This window comes from Muscardinus avellanarius (genome assembly GCF_963383645.1).
Source record: "Muscardinus avellanarius genome assembly, chromosome: 1".
In the NCBI taxonomy this organism is placed as follows: Eukaryota; Metazoa; Chordata; class Mammalia; order Rodentia; family Gliridae; genus Muscardinus; species Muscardinus avellanarius.
The window spans coordinates 182,416,401-182,434,087 of NC_137786.1; the positions used below are offsets into that span (position 1 = coordinate 182,416,401).

At 37.7% G+C, this 17,687-nt stretch overlaps 1 protein-coding gene across 1 annotated transcript; it reads right to left on the minus strand.

The window, feature by feature from the left end:
- Positions 1-16,011: 16,011 nt before the first annotated feature.
- Positions 16,012-16,935, minus strand: LOC308267954 (olfactory receptor 2D3-like; the record flags this gene model as incomplete). Its single annotated transcript, XM_080702926.1, has 1 exon — positions 16,012-16,935. The coding sequence occupies one exon, from the start codon at positions 16,933-16,935 to the stop codon at positions 16,012-16,014; it is 924 nt and encodes a 307-aa protein (XP_080559052.1).
- Positions 16,936-17,687: the final 752 nt, after the last annotated feature.

Genomic DNA, 17,687 nt, shown 5'->3' on the forward strand with positions numbered 1-17,687 from the left:
GTAAACAATCACAAAATTAAATTTAAAATAAACAACAATATGGAAAATGGTAATACACAAAGTAGATTAACGATTGATATCTTTAGAATAGTTAGTAAAATAAAGTAGTAAAGAAACAGGTAATTACTATAATATAAAAATATAAATATGAGTTAACAATTTATGTGAAATTTCAATCTCAGGACAACATAACAAAGGCAAATTAAATTAGATGTCTTTAATTCCATATCTTTTACACAATTTTTTTAAAAAGCAAAATATTTGCCAGGAGTGGTGACACACGCTTGTAATCTCCGCGCTTGGGAGGTGGAGACAGGAAGATTGCGCAGGTTCAAAGCCAGCTGTGCTGGCTTAAGAGACCCTGTTTCCAAATAAAAATATAAAAAATAGGTCTGGGAGTGTAGCCCGGAGGTAGAGGGGTTTCCAGGAACCCCAGCACCACTAAAATAAATAAATTAAAATTAAAAAGTATAATATTAAAAACAATAAGGTAACTATTTTTCTGTAAATGTGGTTTTAAGTAATTTATGAGGGGTAATTGCACAATATATAAAATCATGAATATAAAAATATACTTGTGGTATATTTTGGTTTATATGAGGTACATGTCTATAATCCTAGTATTTGGGATGCTGAGGCAGGAGAATTGCAGGTTAAAGGCCAGACTGTAGAACTTGAAAAGTCTTTTCTCAAAATAAAAAGAGCTGGGGATGTAACCTAATGGGTTCAATCCCCAACACCACCAAAAGAAAAAAAAAAACTGTTTAAAAAAATGAAAGGAAGATATACTTTGATAAAGTGAATACAATCTATTTAAAAAAAATAAGTACCATAAAATTTTGTCAAGAGTTATTTTGGCAAAATGATTCAGTGAGGATGTTTATTAAACATTAACTATCATTATAGTGCTTTTTGAAAAAGGCAAACACAGCCCCGAGCTGTGGTTTGTCTTTCTGTGGTTTCAGTTTCCTGTAGTCAACTGCTGTCTAGAAATATTTAGTGGAAATTTCCAGAAATAAGCAATTCAGAATCTTTAAATTACACTACGTTCAGAGTGAGATTTTAAAGTGTTTCTTTTAAGTGAAAAGGTGGAAGTTCTTAACTTGGGAACAAAATCATGTGGTGACATTCCTAAGATCTGTGGTAATAACGAATCTTCCACCTGTGAAATTGAAAAGGAAAAAAAGTGGGCATGTTTTTCTGTCACCTCTAAAACTGAACACTGGCCACAGTGCAGGGTGAGTACTTAAGACAGACAGTGCATTAAATTTGTGGAAGACATAGGTAGGATTCATTACTTTTTGCAGTTTCAAATCCACTGAGGGTCTTGAAAAATATCCTCTGGGTATAAGGAAGAACTAATATATCCTTACATAAATATGGAACATTCAAATGATGAAATACCATGCAGAAACTAGAAAAAAAAATCTGTGTGTGTGTGTGTGTGTGTGTGTGTGTGTGTGTGTGTGTGTGTGTGTATTATTGGAGATCGGAACTAGGGGCTTTCTACCTCTGAGCTACACTCAAGTCCTATGATACTTTTTATTTGCAAACAGGATCTAAGTTACTGAAAGCCTGGCTAAATTTCTGAGAATGGCGTCAAACCTGTAATCCTCCTGTCTCAACTTCCAAGTTCTAGGATTCTAGACATATGTCACCACACCCAGCCCCAAACTTAACTAACTTTTATTTTTGTTTTGCAGTACTGAGGATAGAACCCAGGAAGTTCTACCTCCAAGCCACACTCCCAGCCCACTTTTTTTTTATTCTTTATTACGAAACATGGTCTCACTGAGTTGTAAAGGGCCTCTTTAAGTAGCTGAGACTGTCCGCGAACTGTGATCCTCCTGTCTCGATCTCCCAAATGCCTGGATTACAGCGTGCACCACCACACCCAGCCTCTAATTTTTTATTTCGAAACAGGGTCTCATTAAGTTTCTGAGGATCTTGCTAAGTTGCTAAGGCTGGCCTCGAACCTGTGGTCTTCCTGTCTCAGCCTCTGAAGTACTGGGATTATTGGTGTTCTCCACCACACTAGGTGCAAGTAAAATATTTTATGACATCAAAAAGTGTTTGCAAACCTAGGAACACACCTATAAAATCAGCCAGTAGAGAGGCTGAGAAGGGATTGCAAGTTTGAGGTCAGCCTGGGCAATTTAGTAAAATCTTGTCTCAAAATAAAATAGAAAAAAGGGCTGGAGATCTAGCTCAGTGATAGAGCTTCCTTGGATTAAATATCCAATACCATACTAAAATAAAATAAAAGGTGCAAAATATTTATGATAGAAAAAGTAGGTTCTAAAATAATTTACACTATAATTCTTATTTCATTATTTGTCTCCCCCAAGTTGCATATCTGTATTTTTCTCTCTAAGGTTTACATACTTGTATTTTTGAGTGGTGGGACTACAGTTTGTGGGGTTTTTGTCATCTATTTGTTTTATTTGTGTTTCCATAGCTTCCAAATGTTCTATGACAAAAATACATTGGTTAGTAACCAGAAAGTAAAAATATCTATCAACAAAATTTTTGTAATTCAGATCCTGCTTACATCTTCTCTGTCGTATCTTCCCTTTTTCTTGTCTCTGACTAGTAAGCTCTTGTGGTGTTACCTCATTTAATTTTCTGTGTGATTTTTTTTCTTTTTGGTAATATCATCGGTTCATTCTATGTAGATAAGGATAATAAGCTTGATGGTGATAACATTAATTTTCCACTATGCAATAGCTGTGATTGGAGCCAAGGCCCCAAGATCTCAGCCTCACCCACTTGTTCACTACACAAAAGGTTTTGTCTCTTGTAATATCTAATATTGTTGAAATAATAATTTGTAGTATGAATAGAGGAAGAGTGAAGTCAAGCCAACTTTCATTTTGCTGTACACTAATAGAGACACTCACTGCCTTTTGTGAAACTAAATTTCTTGTTTTCTCTGTTTTTTCACTTGTGAAATCTCTTGGAATTTGTCTTTTTGGTGCCAGCTTATTTCTTTTTATATACTTTTATTGGCACATTGTGATTATACATTATAGCGAGATTCAAAGTGAAACATTCATGTATGCATCACTTGGTGTATCTCTCTCTGCATTTTACTCTGCTCCACCTTCTTTCTTCCTGTACTTATTTGAACTGCTGCTTTCTTCAGTCTTCTTTTTTACCTCCCCCTCTTCCTCCTTCAAATGCCTTCCACTATTTTACTGGTCTCTCTTAATTTATTTGAAGTCCTTCTGTTTTCTATTATCTCTCTAGCTTTTACATATGCGAGAAACCATGATCTTCAAATTTCTGAGACTGAGAGATCCCAGAAATTATGCTGAGAAAATATTAATATTTACTCTTATCAATTACTATTCATATTAATTGTCTAGTTTCATAATTTTCCTGAAAATGACATAAATTTGTTATTATTTTGTGGCTGGGTTAAATTTTATTGTGGGTATATACCATGTTTTCTTTATCCATTCATCTGTGAACAGACACAACCAATTTGGTTTCATTCTACAGATGCAAGATTGGTTCAACATATGTGTATCAGTAATTGTAAATCACCAGGCGCGATGGCACATGCTTGTAATCCCAGCATTTGGGAGGCTGAGAGCAGAGGATCGCAGTTTGCGGACAGCCTCAGCTACTTAGTGGGGCCCTTCGCAACTCAGTGAGACCCTATTTTTTAAAAAAATAAAAAGACTGAAAAAATAGGGCTGGGGGTGTCGCTCAGTGGTACTGTGCCCCTGGGTTCCATCCTTAGTCCTGCAAAAAAATTGTAAATCATCACATAAACAGAACCAAGGACAATAATGCATGATCATCTCAAGATGCAAAAAAAACATTCACAAAATCAACAATTCATATTAAAATCACTGAAGAAATTAGGGATAGAAAGTAGTTACCTCAATGTCATAAATGTAACACATGATAATCCAAAAACCAACATCATACTGAATGAAAAAAATACTGAATGTATTTCCTCTAAAATCAGGGACCAGACAAAGATGTCCACTATCACCACTCCTATTCAAGATAGTACTTGAAATTTTAGCTAGAGCAGTTAGCTTATTTCACTCAATGACCTCTAGGTCTATCCATGTTTTAAAAATTTCAGGATTTCCTTTTTTATTTAAAAAAAAAAACAGTATTTCACTATGGTTCTCCATCCCCTAACCTCAGGAGATACATTTTTAAATGGATGCCTGAAACCATGAACCTTATACATGTGTTTTATTTCTATATGTACATACATATTATAAACTTTAATTTAGAAAATTGTCCTGGGGAGAGTCAATAATAGTAACTAATATTAAAATAACACATCACAATACACTATTCTAGAAGTAATGTGAATGTAGTCTCTGTCTGCACATATTTTACTGCAATATAATACTATAAACATTTAACTGCAATGTACTGACATTTCACCAGCAATTTACCAAGGGTAATTGAACCCCCAAAAGCAAAACAAGGGGGACTACTGTATGTTCATGATGATGCCCTCACACTAACATATTCACTTTCTTAGAGAAATTTGAGTGAGAACTAGGCTGCTAAGACTTTCATCTCTGACTTGGGAGTGGCAAGATCTTGACTTAAAAAACCGCTGGTTTTCATCAACTTATTCAAGTTTATCACCAAGTTGAAGAGAACTCATGAACTCACTGACAGCCACATCAAGCAAGGTGAGTTCAATTCTTTTCAAGACAGGGAAAGGGCTGCACACTGGCACATGCAGATCAGCATGCACACACAGCCTGTGTGGCCATTCCAGTAAGTTTGAATCAGTAAGTTTCTGACCACAGCTCTAGGATGGAGATTCAGGTTCCATCCTGGTCCTGTTAGCTCTGAATGCCCAAACCCAGGTAGATAAGTAGAATGGGGCAGGGCTGAAAGCGTTTCACTGAGACAGTAAGAGGTGTAAGGGAATCTGCTAGCAGCTTCTGATGCCAAAGGAGTGATAGTGGGTGTCCATAGCCCAGGGAGTCATTCTGGTGCCCTCGATCAGGAGCTTGAGAATGTTCAGAAGAGATGCAGATAGGATTAATGAAGAACACATATTCTCTCTAGAAGCCCGGTGGCAGAGAAGCAAGAGAGTGAGAGGCAAAGCTCTCCTGCTTCATGAAAAGAGCAAAATTCAGAATCCTTAGAAAGGTCCCTCCCCACCCCCAGCATCTCACCCACTCTCACCTGGAACATTTACAGGTGTAAACACAGGAAATAAGTGCAGTGATGAGAAGAGCAGGAAGATGGTTTCTGTAGACTGCTACTCTTTCTCCTAACAGACAACTTCCAATGTAGTTTCCTGAAGATGCTGAGGTTGGGGCATCATCATTAGGCTATGAGTTTTATTCTATCTCAACACAAGGTATACCGGTTTTTAAAGGACACAGTTCCAAATCCACGAAGAAACTAGCTTGGAGGAGTCTCCTGAAGGAAGTCTTCAAAACTAAGGTCCTAAGAGCAATTATAATCATGATATTCCCTGGAGTAGTCATTGTTGTTAATATTTTTTAACTTTTCTACAATAAGAGGTCCCTGGAGCATTTTCAAATTATCATCACAAACCAGAATCTCATCTGATATCAAGTATGACACTGAGGCTCTTTGAAACACCATAGGTCTTTATAAGGTCTCCAAGTTCTTTTAATATTTATTTATTTATTTATTTATTTATTTATTTATTTATTTATTATTTTTCTAGTACTGGGGTTTGAACCAGGGCCACTCAACCACTAAGATAGACACCCCAGCCCTAGTTATTTTGAGACAGTGTCTTTTTAAGTTGTTTCGGCTGGCCCAGAACTTGTCATCCTCCTGTCTCAGCCTCCCAAGTAACTGAAATTACAGTTAGGTAATCAGTGTACCCAGTTCATTGTCTAAATTTTTGAAGTAGAGTTTTTTATAATGGAGATAAGGTAAAATACAAATGACATAAGTATATTCTGCATCATCTGGATGATGTCTCCCAAATTAACAATTGCAGAGGATTTCACAACCTTTATGTGCATTTATATTCAGAATGCTATAATCATCTTCCACTAAAGAAAAAAATGCAAAAAACTAGAGATAGGGGTATAGTCCAAAAGGTCCCAACAGTTTACATGAAGGCTTCCCTGCAGCTATTGCAATTCATGAAATCATTGTGGAAGCAAAAGCAGCACACAACATAGGCCCATATGAACAAGCCCAAAGGAGAAGTCTTGGTTTCTCCGCCCATCTCATCCTTTTGAGTCTTTCCCAACATCCATCGCGCTCTCAGGCAAATGACTTAGCATAGATATTTCATCTTCTTTTCCTCCTGTATGTTGTATCTATTTTTCACCTGTACATCATTTTAATCTGTTTGCCCTATCATCTGTTTTAGTGTCTTCCCTGCCTCTCCATTTCTACAACCCTAGCTAAGACCCTCATCTCTTCTCTGGGCTAGAGCTCTATCCCACTGATTGATTTTCTTGTGTCTATGCTTGCCCTTTTACCATTCTTTTTTTTTTTTTTTGTATGTGTGTGGTATTGGGGTTTCTGGAAACCTTTTAACCTCCAGGCTACACTCCCAGACCTATTTTTTATATTTTTATTTGGAAACAGGGTCTCAAGCCAGCTAGGCTGGCTTTGAACCTGTGCGATCCTCCTATCTCTGCCTCCCAAGTTTTTTCATTTTTTATTATTTATTCAACTTGCAAAGTGACTTTTCAAAACATCATGCTATGGATGGCTTTCTATCAAACCTAAAGTAAAACAAACCACCTTTTTAGGACTCCAAATGCTGCTTAAGGATTGAATTGTGTCCAAAATGGATTATGTCCACCTGGGAGCTCTGAATGTGACCCACTTGGAATGAAGGTCTTTGCAGATATAGTTAAAGGGAATTCCTGAGGTGGGGTCATCCTGGATTAAGATGGGCCCCAAATCCAATGGCAAGCATCCTTATAAAAATAGAAGAACACAGACACAGATAAGATCATGTGAAGGTGGAAATGGAGATTGGAATTGTGCTGGCACAAACCAGGGCACCCGAGGAGACAGCAAACCTGTAAGAAAAAGGGAGGCTACTTCTCTTGCAATTTACTGACACCTTAATTTGGGACCTCTGGCCTCCAGAATCATGAGAGTATAAATTTCTGTTTTTTTAAACTACATATTACTTGGTAATTTGCCATGGCAGTCATGGAAACTGGCACAAAAGCCAGAATGAGTTATCCCCTATCCTTTATCTGTTTCTACTATATCTTTTGCTACCACTCTTTTATCTCTCATTAACCTCCAAACACAGCTTCTCTCCATCAGTCTTCAACATCATGTTCTTTTCTTGGACTCTCTTCTACCAAGTATCTCATTAGTTGTTCTTTTCTCAACTTTATTATCACAGTATAAACGCTCATTTCTGGAAGATGTCTATTAAGGATAAAATAGACATTCCTAATCAACCACTTAAAAATGCAACCCATTATTCTTTGAGTGAGTTATTTACTTTATTTATTTATTTATTTATTTATTTATTTATTTATTTGTGGTACTGGAGGTGGAACCCTTCTCTGGGCTACACTCCCAGACCTATTTTATATTTTTATTTGGAAACAGGGTCTCTTAAGCCAGCTTCGAACCTGCACAATCCTCCTGTCTCCGCCTCCCAATTGCGGGGATTATAAGCACCATAACGAGTTTATTTTCTTATAGCATTTATTGACATCACTTCTGTGTCCTTTTAAATTATTTCTTGTCACCCTTTTCTGAAAGGGGGGATAGGTTTTATGAAGGTCATTCATTGCTATGTATTCAAAATCTAGAAGAGCTCTCAATAAGTGTTTAATTAATGGACAAGTTAGATATTCAGTGACTAAATGAACCCAAATTCACTGTGCTACTGAAATCAATATCATGAGAATAAAGCCTATCTGGTGATTTGTCTGTGGAGTAGTGGTGCCACAGAGGTTCCTGGCATGGCACCTTTGATACAGGAAGTATCCTTTTCAATTTTGCTTTTCCTTAGCTAACAATTGTCCTGAGGGAAGCAGTATTTCAGATATCAGAGATATTGACTAAATTATGAGATCCAAAACCTCGTTTTCTAGGCCAGCAGCTCCCTCATATGTTGTGAATTGGCTATGGCACTCGTTTGGAACTCCATAGAAAAGAAAAAGATGTTCATTCTCCCGGTGAAAAATAAGTCTTCTAGCAGGGTGATCAAAGTGTGCACTGCTGATCATGATCATCATGTGATTTCTGACAACTTAAGAAGTATTTGGAAAGTGGATGTTATGTGAAGTGAGATGAGCCAGTCACAGATAGTGAAGGATCATATATTTTCTTTTACATGCAGAAGCTGGGGAATAATCTGGATACAAAAGGAACTTTAGATAATGGGGAGAAACCTAGTGGAGCAAGGGAGATGGTTTGGGGGAGCTAGGGAAGAGAGGGAGAATTAATGAAGGAAGCACTTTCACTGACATTATGAACATAGGTGAAAATACCAATGCCTGTACCAAATTGGGAAGAGGCTTCAAAATGTATTAATGTACCAGTATTAGGAAAGATTTTCAGTTTTTCAAATATATTTTTGGTAGTAAAGAAGCCAGGAGCTTCAGAGAAAGGGACTGCAGGATTCCAGGCATCAAGGAAGATTAGCAAGATAACAGAGATAGTTTCAGGGCCTTTTCCATTATAAAGTTAAGATTTCCCAAGGAAGTGGAAGGATGCCATAAATCTTCAGAAGATCCCAGACTTCGATAATCATGAGAGGATGCCATAAGCGATGATCAATTAACACATTTGGGGGCTTAGGGAAACAGGGCAGACCTGCAGGAAGGAATCCCCCAAATCAAAGACTGGCCCTAGAGGGGGGCGGATCTTTGTGGGTTAGGAGACTGACTATAAGAATACTCTGTGTCCAGAAATCTTAGGTGAATTCGTTCAACACCCCCCCCCAATCTATGTAATTTTGTCCTGATAGTCTCCTTTGGGTATCTTTCCTAGTCCGTTTCTACTAGTGGAGAACAAATCAAGTATTATTTCGTAGAGCCACTTTTATGCAATGGTAGTTGTCTTCAAATAAGCTATTGCCTTTACTTTGATCTCCACAGTTATTTTTCTTTATTATATCTTCAAATGCTCCTTTTCATTGATTTGAGCCTGTTATTTCTATATTTATGATATCTTGTCAGTAGATTGTCAGATCTTTCTTTTAAGAAAAACAGTTTTACTCATCTTGTGATGTTTGGGCATAGTGCTTACATAGAATAGCCATTTAATGAATATAGAAGAAAATAAGCTGAGAAATAAAGCAAAGAAAGGAAAGAATGAGGACATTAAGAGTGAGCTATGCTATCAATCACAATGTCACAAATACTATTTATTTATTTATTTATTTATTTATTTATTTATTGATTGGTGGTATGGGGTTCCTGGAAACCCTTCTACCTCCAGGCTACACTGCCCACAATATTGAGGGCACATCCTCCCTACTTAGTCTACTCAAACACATATAAAAATCTCTGGATGTATCTTTCACAGACACACCCAACAGCAATACTTTATAACTCTCTAAAATCTAGTCAGTTGACTGGGTTTCTTTTTTCTTTTCTTTTTTTTTTTTTTTGTTTTGTTTTGGTGGCACTGGGGTTCCTGGAGGCCCTTCTACCTCTGGGCTACACTCTCAGATCGATTTTTTTTTTTTTTACATAGGGTCTTTTAAGCCAGCGTGGCTGGCTTTGAACCTGCGCAATCCTCCTGTCTCCGCCTCCCAAGCACGGGGATTACAAGCGTGCACCACCACGCCCAGCAATTGGGTTTCTTAATCTGTCACAATAGTGTTACAGTTGAATGTATCTCCTCCAAAATTTTGTTGAATCTTATTGGCTAATGTGATGATATTAAGAGGTGTGACCTTTAAGAGCTTACTAGACCATGAGGGCTCCTCGCTCACGAATGAGATTAAAGCCCTTGTAGAAGAGGCTCTACACAGTGTTTGGTGTGCTTGTCTTCCTGTCTTCTGCTGTACTAGTATCGGGAAGAGGTCCCAAAATGTATTAATGTACCAGTATTGGGAAAGATTGCCAATGTTAAAAATATACCGTTTGTACTAAAGAAAGCCAGGATTGTCAGGAAGAAAGGTCTTTTTACTTCTCTAAAGAGAAGTAAACAAGAAGCCAGGAGCCAGGGAAAGGGTTCTTTACATTTCTAAAGAGAGACAAGCTGCCTCAAGGATGGGAGGAAATCCCAGATCCCAGAGAAGAAATTTAACACATCTTGGGAGTGTAACAAAAGGTGTGGAGGTTTGTGCCCCAAGACAGGGCTGCCCCCCCCTCCCCAGCCTTCGAAGGGGCAGATCCGGCTGGGATGGAGACAGCAGAAAACTGGGCTAAGAGATAGGGCAACATATCTACATATCAAAGGACCTGCCACAGACTTGGTCAGGATAAGAACACTCAGCATTCTGTGGTTTTTGGTAAATTCACTTGAATTGCCCCCCTGTGCCATTCTCTAGATGGCACAGGGCCGTAATTATCTCCTGTATTTCTATCTTTTTAATAAACTTCTTTAAATCTTCAGCAAGAGTTCGGGCTAATGTGTATCTATACTTAGCTCAGGACAAGGATCCGTGGTTTTTCTGTTTTTCTGTTTGTGTGGTTGTGTTGGGGGAATTATTTCTCCCCTCACATACCGAACATATTTCACCGCAACACTGCCATGTGAAGATATCTCACTCATACCTTCTAGAGGAGGCTGCCACAAGACACAGAGAGGCTCCTTACCAGACAGAACAATTGCTGATGTCTTTATCTTTGATTTCTAGCCTCTAGAACTACAAGAAATATATAACTGTTGTTTTAAATTACCCAGTGTATGGTATTTTGTAATAGCAACAGAAAAACTGTGGAGGTGTGCTGCCTTCACTTTGATTTTAGATGAAGCTGCAGACAATCTTAGGCCCAACAGAATTGTGGTCATGGGGCAGGAGTGGGGTCACTACTGGGACTCTAGTACTGTGCAGCCTGCAGTGTATACTGTACAGCCCTGTGGTGGGGCACATGGTGTTGGTTTGAGCACAATTTGGTCAAGATAGTACAGAAACTAAGAGTGAATGTTCATAATTATTTATGGAAACTTTACACTGCTGTGATAATCAAGTACATTGTACCAGTATTGGGAAGAGGTTTCAAAATGTATTAATGTACCAGTATTGGGAAAGATTTCCAATTTTAAAAATATATCTTTGGTAGTAAAGAAAGCCAGGAGTCTCAGGAAAAAGGGACTTTTTACATTTCTAAAGAGAAGTAAAGAAAGCTAGGAGTGCCAGGGAAAAGCGCTTCTTTACGTTTCTGAAGAGAGACAAACTGCCTCAAGGATGGGAGGAAATCCCAGATCCCAGATAAGCAACTTAACACATTTTGGGAGTATAACAAAAAGTGTGGGGTCTGTGCCAGAGACAGAGCTGCTGGAGACAGAGCTTCCCCCCGCCCCAGCCTCAGAGCAGATACTTGGGCTAGGGCAGCATATCTACATATCAAAGGACCTGCCCCAGACTTGGTCTGGATAAGAACACTCAGCATGCAGGGACTTTTCGTGAATTCACTTGAATTGCCCCCCTGTGCCATTTCTGAATGGCATGGGGCTTTAACTGTCTTCTGTATTTCTATCTTTTTAATAAACTTCTTTAAGTGTCCGAGCTATGTATACTTATCCTTAGCTCAGGACAAGAACCCGCAGTTTTTCTGTGTGTGTGGTTGTGCTGGGGGAATTTTTTCTCCCCTCACACACCAAACATGTTTCACTGTAACATACATTACAAGTGGATTTGTCTTGTTGAACAGAAAATGGATGCATTTGGCTTTTGTTGAGCCTGTGTAGTGAGTTGTGTGATGTCAGCTCATCACGCACAATGGGATAGTGTACTGGACCACAGCAGATTTAAATAAAAGTAACAAAAACTGGCTTCTCATTACCAATGTGTAAGAGTGCTGTGAGAAACATCCCCCTCCCCTTATAGAAATAAGATATTAGAATATAGAAATAAGTTAGAGTAAACTTGTGAGTCCCTGCCTTGATAACTGCTTGCTCAAGTTCTTGCTTCTGTAAACAGGCTTGCTTATACTTGCTCATGCCCCATTTGCTTTTATAGTAAAAGTTGTTTTAATCTAAGAACCTGGTTTGTTGTTAGGAATTGTTTTAAGGTCAGATTTGTCTTTTAATATCCTTGTTTTGATGTTAAAGAGTTGTTTTGTTTTTTTTTAAATTTGAAGTGCTTTTGAAGTATTTTGAAGTGTTTAGAGTGTAAAACTATTTTCTTTCTTAAAAGTGAGTTCTAAGCCTGTCAGCGCCTTATCTATAAGCAAACATCTGGCTTTTACAGCCCGGGCTAGAGGTTACCATAGTAACCGAGCACATACCCTGCATAAGAGAGATAGTCATTCCTTGGCGGGCTGTGACGTAGAGAGGCTCACCTTTAAATCTATTTGCTATGATTCAAGTATGTAGTGTGCTTTCTTTAAAATTATTGGTTGTACTTGTTTACCTTTTTATTTGATTGGCTGTATCCTACATTTAGCGGGCTGTGACATGTATAACCACTCCCTTCAGGGGCTATAAATATAGAGCCTGAAGTGTGTTCGGGGTCGACTCTGACCAGTTGCTTTCTGTTAGTGAAGTTGAACGCTGGCTCAGCCAGGGCACTCCCTGGTAGCCACCCAGACAGTTCCTCTAACGACAAGTAGGCTTGTGAAAGAGTTTCGACTCTGGCTTGCCAGTTGGAGCTACAGCACTATAAACTCTGCATGTGATTTGCATCCTTGGTGTGTTCTTTGTTATTTGGGGAAGGGGCGACTCTTGGACCCTAACAAATGAAATTAGAGGTAGAGCTCTAGATAAGATGAGTGATTGTGTCACAAATCAGCTTATAAAATGTGGGAGAATGGGAAATTGGAAAGAAGAATAATGAGATTACTTTTAGGTAAAATACAGAAGTAAGAGGACAATTAAATACCAAATCCCAAGAAAAGATGTCATGGAAGAGGTGTCATAAAACAAAGAACAGAGAATAACCAAGTCTAAGAAGGTTCAGGCAAATCTCATAGGTAAAGAAAACAACCAATTTACTATCTAAGGGGAAATTAGGAGTTGTCCAATGAAAAGACAGGGAAATGGAAATGAACGTACCATATGATCCAGCAATATCACTTCTGGATATCTACCAAAAAGAATAAAAATCAAACTACCAAACCAATTCTTATGTATCTAGCTGCACAATTCATAATGGCCAAACTATGGAACCAGCCAAGATATTCATCAAAGATGAATGGATCACACAAATATGTGATATGTACACAATGGAATTTTACTCAGCCATAAAGAAAAACACAATTACATCATTTACAGGGAAATGGATGGAACTGGAGAACATTATGCTAAGTGTAATTAGTCAGTCAAAAAAAAAATAGCTCTCCCTAATATGTGAAAGTTAGGGAGAAAATGGGTCATTAGGAGGAACTCTAGACAAAGAAGGGGATACTATAGATGAGCAAATAAGGTGACCTGAGGGGATGGGAGGGGGAAGAGGGAAATTCTCTAATGTTCATGAAGTACATTAACAAACATATCAAAGTCAATCACTAAGCCAAACATGAGAAGGAGGGAGGATGAAGGAATGGGGAGGGAATTGAGTAAGGACTAATTGGGTGATATGTGCATATATGCCTCCACCATCTTGTACTCCATTAAGATGTATGACTACAATGCACCAATAAAAGGTTCAAATAAAAATAAAAAATAAAATAAAATAGAAAAAGGAAGAGAGATTAAATAGGTGCTTAGAGATGTTGAATTCGTTATTAACTTTTTAACCAAGATCTAGTCCACTCCCTTGTTGGAATAAAATAAAGTCTTCTCTTGTAAAGTCAGTAAGGGGTTGTAGTTAAATTCACTTATCATGCTGATATGATTGAGAATCTCAAATAATGTGTATGTTTGGGAGGTATGTGTGGGTATAGTACTGGGGACTAAAATTCAGGGCATTCTATTTCTGAGCTATACCCCAGCACTTTTTAATTTTTTTTTTTTTTAATTTGGAAGCAGGGTCTTGCTAAGTTGGTGCGAGCCTTGCTAAGCTGCTAAGACTGATCTTAAAACTGATCCTTCTGTCTCAGCCTCCATGTAAATACTGAGACTATAGGCATGTGCCACCATACCTGCCCCATTAGTTCTTTATAATTCAGAAACTTCAATAAGTATTATTGAATTGATATTGAATAAATATTAGGTTATGATTGAATTGGTTATTAGGACATTGGTGAACCTGACAAAAGGTTATTATTTGAGGTGGAGTAGGAGATTGAGACTGTCCTGGGTTTTCTCAGCTAAAAAGTGGATGATACTACAGTGAGGTAGTGCATGCCTGTAATTCTAGTGCCTGAAAGGCTGAGAAAGGAGAATTGCAGGCTTATCACCAGACTCAACAACTTAGTTGAGGCCCTCTTAGGCTCTCTGAAACTTAGTAAGACGCTGTTTAAAAAAACAAAATTAAAAATAGGGTTCAGAGGCAGAATGCCCCTGGGTTCAATCTCCAGGACAAAAAAAAAGGCCAATGAACTTTAGTGACCAGGTTTTATTACTTCATGGGTAAACAGAAAGTCCTGTTTTGTCCTAGAAAAAGCTGTACTTTTTCTTGCTGATTTCAAGAATTATTTTCTGAAGAAAATATCCCTAAGCAGAAGATAGACCCCAAATTGCCAGTAAGATACCACACCCTACTGCTTTGATACCACACTCTACTGCTTTGCCTCCCTCCTTCTTTCCCTCCCTTCATCGTAATGGACCCCTTCTCTGAGTGTGGAAGTTCCTCATTGTGCTAATATGAACTTTATTTTTTCTTCTTCAGTAATTTTGTCCAGTTGCATCAGTTTAAATGCCATCAACATACTCTTGACACCCCAGAACCTGGTCATGTACATAAACCACAGACCTATATATGTAATTGCTTACTTGCCAGTATAATAGAAATTTCACACTTGATCCAAACAATTTTGATTCATCCCCTCTTAATCTAATCTTCCCTCATTTTGTTCCATTAAATCAGTATCATCACCATTTATACAACTGACCAAATTAAAAGCTTGAACATAAACATCATTTTCTCCTTTTTCTTATGGCCTTCATAAGTAAATCCTGTTGATTTAATCTACACAATATATTCATAAATCCATTGCCTGTTGCTCCGCAATGCATTCCTGAAAGATCTTTCTTGTAGTTATCAGTGCAAACTCCAAACAGTACTAACATATAAGATCTTATCTTATTCTCATTTCATATCAATAATATCATAAATACTTCAATCTTTAGCTTTTCCTTAATTAATTACATTTTAGGAAGATTCTTTTCAATCTAGATGTTTTGTTTTACTTTACTTCTTTATAGCTATTTTTAACTTTACATGTAATCTTACAAAAATTCACTACCACTTATTGTTCCTTAAATTTACTCTCTTTTCAATTTCAGAAACTGTTAAATTTATGATTGGAGGCCGTGTTAAAATATAATACCATTTTTATGCCTATATCTTAAGTTCCATAAATATGCCTGGGATATGTATGTTTAAGGATACATGGTAAATGCATGCAAAAATGAAGAACATTACTCCATTGCCAGAAACACATCTCATAGTTGTGATTATTTGTTGATTTTGTTTATTTTTGACATTTAGTTATATGTGCAGTTGTTTTAATTTCCTTATTTACTTGTATGAGCTAAAAAAGACATGACTATTTGCTTCCCTATTCACTTTATTCTCTCTTTCTTCTTCATCTCCCCCTCTTTCTCCTATTTACCCACTCTTTTCCTTTCCTTTAACTTAATTTCTTTCTTATGTATACCAAGGTACCATACTTTGCATAGAAATTTATTGAACTGATCTGAGAAAAACTGTAGGAAAATGGAAGAAAAAAGTGGTAGAATAAAAGTGGAAACATTTTTCAATAAATTCCTTCTCTATGATCCCTAAAATGTCATAAACAGAGATAATCATCTCCAAAAAGATTATTTTTCAGTGACTCTCCGGAAAGCACCTTTGACATCCTTGTTCCTCAGGCTGTAAATGATGGGGTTCAGCATGGGTGTCACTGCTGTGTAGAACACAGAAATCACTTTATCCCTCTCACTCATTAGCTTGGAGTTTGGACGCATGTAAGCAAATATCGCAGAGCCATAAAAGAGACCAACAACAATGAGATGAGAACCACAGGTGGAGAAGACCTTAAGCCTCCCCTCCCCAGAATGCATCTGGATCACAGTGGAGATGATATTCCAGTAGGAGACGAGGATGAGGGAGACAGGAGCTAGGAGGATCACCACGCCCATTGCAAAGATGGCCATTTCTGTGCTGTAAGTGTCTGCTGTAGCTAGCTTCAGGAGGGCAGGAGGTTCACAGAAAAAATGGTTGATGACATTGCTTCCTTGGTAGGGAAGACGCAATGTGAATGTGGTATCCACCAGTGACACAAATGCCCCACTAGCCCAGGAGCCAGCAGCCAGCTGAAAACACACTTGATGTGTCATGATGGTGGAGTAGTGCAGGGGCTTACAGACAGCCACATACCGATCATAGGACATCACCGCCAGCAGTGCACACTCTGTACACCCCGTCAGAAGTAAAACAACAATTTGTATTGAGCACCCAGCAAAGGAAATGATTTTCTTCTTTGCCAGGAAGTGGACAAGCACCTGGGGCACAGTGGTAGTAGAAAAACAGAGATCAGCAAAGGACAAGTTTCTAAGGAAAAAGTACATAGGCTTGTGGAGCCTGGAGTCTATGTGAATGAGCACGACCATCAGCAGGTTTCCCAGCACGGTCAGCAGGTAGAGGACCAGGAACAGAAAGAAGAGCAGGACTTGTGTCTGTGGATCCTGTGAGAGGCCCAGGAGGACAAATTCTGTCACAGAAGTCTGGTTCTTCTTTCCCATGAATGTTTACTCCTATAAGGAAATAATCAGCTATTTCAGAAAAATGAGTCATTTGGGTATTTTATTAATCATTATTCACAATTGGGATATTTGCTTTTTCATTAGTTTTATTTTTTAATCATTAATCATTTTTATGTGTTAGGAATTTTTTATTCTTCTTCTTTAGCCATTTTGAAATATATCATAGATTGTTTTGCCTAGAAGTTGCCCAACTGTGCTAAAGAAAAACCAAGGATTTTTCCTCTGTTTTTGCTAACCACTATTACATATCCTTTTTGTACAATGTCTTGGTTTCTAGGAATTACTAAGAGAGTACAGTATTTTTCTTCCTGAAATAAGCACCTAGCTGATTTCACTTAACATAATCATCTCCAACTCCATCCAAGTTGTTGCAAATGACAGGATTTTATTATTTTTATAGTCTCATAATATTTTGTTCTGTAAATAGACAACATTTTCTTTATATATTCATCCACTGAAAGGCATCTGAGTTGACTTAAGATTTGGGCAATGAATAGTTCTCAATAAACATGGAAGCTCAGTTATCTGTTTGGTTCAAAAATTATACCTCCTTTGGATATATATCTACTAGCAGAATTTCTGTATGCCATGGTAGTTCTATTTTTAGTTTTTAAGGAATCTCCATACTGTTTTTCATTATCCCTATAATCATTTACATTTCCACCAACAGCATCTAAGAGTACCCTCTTCACATATTCACCAGATTGTTATTTGATGATAGCCATTTTAAC